This window comes from Glycine soja, chromosome 16 (assembly GCF_004193775.1).
Source record: "Glycine soja cultivar W05 chromosome 16, ASM419377v2, whole genome shotgun sequence".
Lineage (NCBI taxonomy): Eukaryota > Viridiplantae > Streptophyta > Magnoliopsida > Fabales > Fabaceae > Glycine > Glycine soja.
The window spans coordinates 18,700,601-18,707,068 of NC_041017.1; the positions used below are offsets into that span (position 1 = coordinate 18,700,601).

The window sequence follows — 6,468 nt, forward strand, 5'->3', positions numbered from 1 at the left end:
CTCATTGATTGAGGAACACATTTTGTTTTGCATCCCTAAAACATTAAAATGACACACATTTTGAATTGATAAGTTTTAGCTTATGCTTAAGACATGTCCTCTCATTAGAACTAGATAAATTCTCTGTCTCTAAACGTTTCTCACCCATTTGTTTTATTTCGATTATCATATGGTAAAATGACTGGTCGGGGATAGCTTTTGGGGCCAAACTTGATTCTCAAAGCAGAATTAAGAAGGTTTTTTTTGCCATTCACCATCCATACCCTGAAAAATAACTAAAACAAAATAAACTTCTTAAAGAACTTAAACTTGATCAACTTAAAGCAATTGATATATTAGCATGAAATAATGTTTCTCAGGGTAGCAGAACATTTGTAAAATCATGAGTAGAAGTTTCTCAGGGTAGCAGAACATTTGAAAATGACTTAGCTTTGTTGACCCATCTTGCTAACATTTTCTTTCAAGTCTTTGTTGTTAATTTGCCAAGCCAAGAAAGTGTACGACCTCGAGATGCACACATAACAACAAAACTAATCCTTGTACTTTGGAATAAACTCAACTTTGATGCCTCCTATGATGACATCTCCTTTTCCAACCTTAGGCACCAAAGTAACTAGTACAACATCGTCTTCTTCAGCTTCTAAACAATCGAGCACTTTCGATATCCCTACCTTAAAACTAGTTACTTTGATATTATGGCCTTGTCCATGGAACAAATTAACAAAAGTTCCCACAAACTCTGTCTGATCTGGTTCACTCAAATTATCTTCATCATCATTAATATGAACATCAAACTTTACATATTTATCACTCCCATGTCTAGAACAATTCTTTGGTACTTGCTTATTCATGAAGGCTTCTCATGAACAATTCTTTGGTACTTGCTAGCTTATACGAAACTTGTCATGAACCACAAGTGTACATGAAGGCTAGATTATACGAAACTTGTTGATGAGAAGGCCTATCATCATTAGGGTCAAGTTTATTGTAGTTCAGATCAACCACGTGAAATTTGCATTACTTTGAGTGAATGAAATCGGTGATTGAATTTGCGGTACTCATTTGCAGATCATGGTTAGGACCAGATGATTAGGTCGTGCCTTAGGTCAGGTTACTGGCATAGGTGTGGGCAGAGGAAATCGTGATGATTCCGATGCTGCTCCTCAGCGTCGACGGCCTACTCCATCCGCACGGAGGCAGCGAGTTGCTGTGACTGTGACGCACGATGAGCCAATGGTCCCTGCGCCAGATGTTCAGGATGACCCGATGGAGGCACCAGCTGCTGTAGAGGACATTGTGGCAGACATTCCTACGGACACAGGTAGAGGCTGCTGAGGATGAGCATGAGGGATTTCCGGGTGGTCCGAGCGACCCATCCGTGTTGACCCAATATGCGGATCACGTTGCTTGCAGCGTATGGACGAGAGAGGTATTTATAAAATTTATTTTTAGTTACTTGTTATGATTGAAATTAGTTTTCCTTCAAATGATGATTTTAACGAATTTTGCGTTCCTTTATACTTCAATTCAGGAGCGTCCTGAATTGAAGCGATCCTCTCATGGGAGGAAGGTCCATAGTTTAGGCAGGCTTGTCCCTGCCATTGAGGGACTTGTTGCTGGTACAGGACTAAGTCCTCTGATTGCGTGTTCGGTAGACACCGGTGATCGGGGACTTTTGTCCACATTTGTGGAGCGGTGGCATCGGGAGACGTCTAGTTTCCATCTCTCGGTGGGAGAGCTCACCATCACGTTGGACGACGTCTCCTCGTTTCTCCATCTTCCCGTGATTGGCGACTTACATGCTTTTGAGCCTTTGCACGTGGATGATGCGGTTTAGATACTAGTGGACTTATTGATGGTCTCTGCAGAGTCCGCTAGGGCTGAGACAGCCCAGTGTCGTGGACCGTATGTACGCCTGCAATGGGTATGTGATATATATGAGTGTCGATGCCTGGCCATTAGATAGCTGCGGCTCACACATATCTTCTTCATCTTCTGGGTTGCACTCTGTTTGCTAACAAGAGTGCAACCAATGTCCATGTTGTCTACTTGGAGGCCCTTCGTGACCTCAGTATGACGGAGAGGTATGCCTGGGGAGTGGCTGCTTTGGTGCATATGTACGACCATCTGAACGATGCATCTATAAGCCACAACCGACAGCTTGGCGGTTACATCACACTGCTGCAGGTAACAAATATGTTTTTCATTCATTCAGCCTCAACAATGTTCAACTTTAAATTTTGTTGCACTTTCATTATTATTGTTTATAATTTTGATGTTACATCTGTAGTGCTGGATTTACAAGCACTTTCCGTCAGTCGTGGACTCCACTGCTGATCAGGAGTACGATGAGAATTCTTCGTGTGCGTATAGGTGGATTGCGACCAAGAAGACCGTGAAGAGCATTCGTATGCCGGTATACAGGGAGCACCTGGACCGACTCCGGATTCCGGATGTCTGTTGGATCTCGTATGGGGAGCACCGATCGGTCCGGGACTTCCACGTTAGATCATGCTATTCCGGTCTCTTGCGCTGGGGGCCTGTTGTTGTTTATTACCGACCGGAGAGGGTCGTGCGGCAATTTGGATACACGCAGACCATTCCTGCTCCTTCTGTCGATTCATGGGTCTCGTATGATGATATACACGACAGGTGGATGCACTACGAGGATCATATCGTTCCAGCAGGTGAGGTGTGGGTTGTGCCAGGCCAGTGTTTCAGTGACTACATGGACTGGTTATTCCGCATCTCGCATCCTTTCATGATACCAGGCCATGCATTAGATCCTCTGCCTCATGGTCACGCCCCGCAGCCCCGAGTCGTCCCTCAGGCCCCGCAGACGAATATCCCTTACGTGCCGGAGCCAGGAGCATCATCGACATCTGCGGAGGAGCCTAGACATGCAGCGGTAAGTAATACTAATAATTTATGTCATTTACTTCAATATTTGCATAATAAATTGTGTAATCAGTTTGTTTTGTATGTAGCAGGAAGTTTGTGATGACTTTGCTGAGAGGTTGGAGCGCCATTTGAGTCAAGGGGTGGTCACGCCAGGCTCATCGACACATGAGGTGATCGAAGAATGCCTCAAGTTGGCCAGGAGTGTGACACAGGACCATCTAGTATATGTTAGGTCTAGACGCAGGCGGCGCACGGATCAGGCGTAGTTTATGTACATATTTTATATTGATATTCCATGTATATACAGATATTGTACATGAACCCATTTCATGAGTATTGTTGGTTTTATTTATTTTCATTAGTAATGTTAGTTTTATTTATTTCCATTGATTGTGTATTCTGTTTGTGTCTATATACACACGTGTTATTAAAATGATCTAGTTAACTTAGTTATAATATATGTAAATTATTATAAATGGTCTAGTTAACTTAGTTTACCAACTAATAAAAAATAATTTGAAATATAACTTTAAATATAATTGAAATAAAGAAGTTGAAAAGGGTGTAGAAAAAAAAATTAAACAAAAAATGGACATCATTCGTTATCTAAGATCCTTATTTTATATAACGTATTAATATTTTTAAATTCTCTTATAATTACTATTTTCTCACTTATACAAATGACCATGTAAAAAAATATATTATAAAGCAGTAAGTATTTTAATTTTTAATATAATACTAATTTTTTTATATTCTTTATAATATTAATGATATGATTAATTATAAAAATAAAAAATAAATTAATGATGATAATATTAATTTTATAAAATTATTATTATCTTTTATGTATTTATTGATTTTTATTAATAATGGGACTATGTAAGTATTTTAATATCATCTTCTAAACAAATTTATTCTAAAAAAATATATTTAAAATTAATTATTTATAATAAATCAATATTTATAAATATATTATAATTAATAAAATGAATAAATATATTTAATTATATTATAATTAATGAAATTAATATCTTTATAAATTTTATTATAAATTAAATATCTTTAAATATGTTGTATATTTAATAAATTATTATTTTTCCTTTTACGGATCAAGTTGATCCGTAAGAAGAAAACCAAGCAAGGGTAATTTTGCCATTTTTTTAGAATGTTGGGTGCACCTAGCAACACTCTTGCCAATATGAGCCAACCCATCACTGTTTTAGAAATGGACCAAAACCAAAGAAAGCAAGAGAGAAAGAAAAAGCAATCCGAGTTGGCAGAAAATGGGCTAAATGGAGCAGCTACGCTGCTTCGTCTGAATCTAAAACGCAACGCTTATGACGACGCCCATGGGTCCCAATTGTTAGCCTCCACGCTCCCATTTCTGTTCTCTGCTCAAACGCTCTCTCTCTCATACACAAACACAAACACTTTCTGTAATAAGTCAAAAATAAGGGTCAATTAGTTAGTAATTAGATAAGATTAGTAGTTAGTTATGATTAGTATTTTATTAGATAAGATTGAGAAGTTATGATTAGGATTTTATCTTAAACAATTAGATAAGATTAGGATTTTATCTTAAAACAATTAGATAACATTAGGAAGTAAGGGTATAAATATTAGCATGTACTCATAGAAGGCATGCAGAAAATAAAAGTTATTTAGTTTGTTTCCTCTTGCGCTGTGTGAGTAAGAGTAAGTGAAGTTACATTAGAAATTTATTTCTAACTATAACAATTAGTATCAGATTGCTAGGTGACGATTGTGACAACAAAAGAGCTTGAGACACGCATGGATTCTTATGAGAAGATCGTCTCTGATCTTCAAGAATCCATGCAAAATTCGTTCGCGATGATGCATAAATCTATCGAGGGACTGATGGTTTCGATTGCAACCCAACATAAGGGACCTAAAATCACAACTGAGGATGAAAATCATAGTGGGACTCATGAACCCATTGTCTCAGTGGTGGATAGGGCGCAAATCCCTTTCCCCTCTTTTGATGGTTCTAATTATCGAGAATGGAAGGTAAAATCTGAACAATTTTTTGAATTGGAAGGAACACCGAAAGAGCAACGAAGTCGTTTGTTGCTATTGTCTATGGATGGTAAAGCTTTTGCTTGGCAAAGGCATTACATGCAGAATATGAATAACAAACACAAGACGTGGCAACAGATTTTGCAAGACGCAGGCAGTCGATTTGACACTGGTGCATTCGACGACCCAGTGGCAAAACTTGCAAGACTGAAGCAAGAAGATTCCTTGATTGAGTATCTTGAGAGGTTTGACACACTTTTGGCTCGTATTGCTATATCAGAAGAGTTGGCATTGAGCTTCTTTCTCTCTGGTTTGACTGTCAAATTGGAGAAATCTGTCAGGGTTCATAGACCTTCCTCAATTTAGGAAGATGTCAGAATAGCCAAACTTCAAGATGAGGTTATTCACGAGATGACCAAGAAATTTTCTCCAACGAAACTGATTCAAGCATATTCACAGACCAAGTATTCAAGAAACTAGTCTGTTACATCACAATAGCATAGAACGATTCCAATTACAACTTTGCATCATCAACATACTCAAAACCCAACATAGCCAACACATCCAACAGATTCTAAGGTATCTACTGCCAACAATAATTCCAGGAAGCAGGTTAGTGACAAGATTGCTAAAGGGTTGTGTCGATTCTGTGGTGACAAATGGGATCAAGATCATAAGAAAAAATATAAGGTGTGGGGAAAGTTAAATGTTATTTTCTCATTGCAAGATCAAGAGACTGTTGACATACAATTCGAATCTGATGAGGATCACGACCATGATTTCATAAAGTGCAGTTTAGATATAGTCAAGGATGCAAATGTTTGTATTTCCCTTAATGCTCTACAAGGTGTGGCTGGTGGTAGCACACTGCAAATGCAAGACATGATTAAGAAACAAGTTGTGCCATTCTTGATGGACACCGGAAGCACACACAATTTTATCAGTGCGAATTGGGTAAAAACATTAGGTCTCAATTCTAAAAAATATTCATGGTTTTCCAGTCACGGTTGCATCAGATAAGCAACTTGTGATAACCAAGAAGTGTAGTCAAGTGCAATGGAAATTTCATGATCTTGTATTTGTCGCTGACTTCCTGGTTTTGCCGAGCAGTACTTTTGGGGTGATCCTAGGAATGCAATGGTTTAGGACACTATGGGAAATAAGTTGGAATTGTGCTCAGTTAACCATGAAATTTGAACATCAAGGGAAGATGGTTTGCTTAAAGGGTGAGCAAGCATCAACAGATATGAGTGAACTTACTGGCAAGCTGAAGACAGCACAATGCCAAGCTATGTTGCTTGCTATAAGAGGACCATATTGCTATAGTGATTCTTCAGCTGCTGATTTTCAACGCCTAACTCAAAGTCAGCAATTTGAGTTGGATGCTTTATTAGCAACTTATCAACAATTATTCAAAGAACCTACCACTATACCTCCCAAAAGAAGATATGATCATAATATTTCATTGCTCAATGATAAACCATTTTGCTTGAAACCTTATCGATACCCGCATGCACAAAAAGAAGAAAT

The 6,468-nt window shown here is 38.3% G+C and overlaps 1 protein-coding gene across 1 annotated transcript; it reads left to right on the forward strand.

The window, feature by feature from the left end:
* Window positions 1-1,855: 1,855 nt before the first annotated feature.
* Window positions 1,856-3,167, forward strand: LOC114389821 (protein MAIN-LIKE 1-like). Its single transcript, XM_028350549.1, has 4 exons — window positions 1,856-1,924; window positions 2,023-2,187; window positions 2,291-2,908; window positions 2,991-3,167. Exons 1-4 carry the CDS (start codon window positions 1,856-1,858, stop codon window positions 3,165-3,167), a joined length of 1,029 nt encoding a protein of 342 aa, XP_028206350.1.
* The last annotated feature ends 3,301 nt before the right edge of the window (window positions 3,168-6,468 follow it).

What these genes read in the sequence shown, in the direction of transcription:
- LOC114389821 (XM_028350549.1), top strand. Translation starts at nt 1,856, where the DNA reads ATGGTCTCTGCAGAGTCCGCTAGGGCTGAGACAGCCCAGTGTCGTGGA. An exon ending in CGTATGTACGCCTGCAATGG is followed by an intron (nt 1,925 to 2,022) that starts GTATGTGATATA and finishes TTTGCTAACAAG; the next exon opens with AGTGCAACCAATGTCCATGT. An exon ending in GTTACATCACACTGCTGCAG is followed by an intron (nt 2,188 to 2,290) that starts GTAACAAATATG and finishes TTACATCTGTAG; the next exon opens with TGCTGGATTTACAAGCACTT.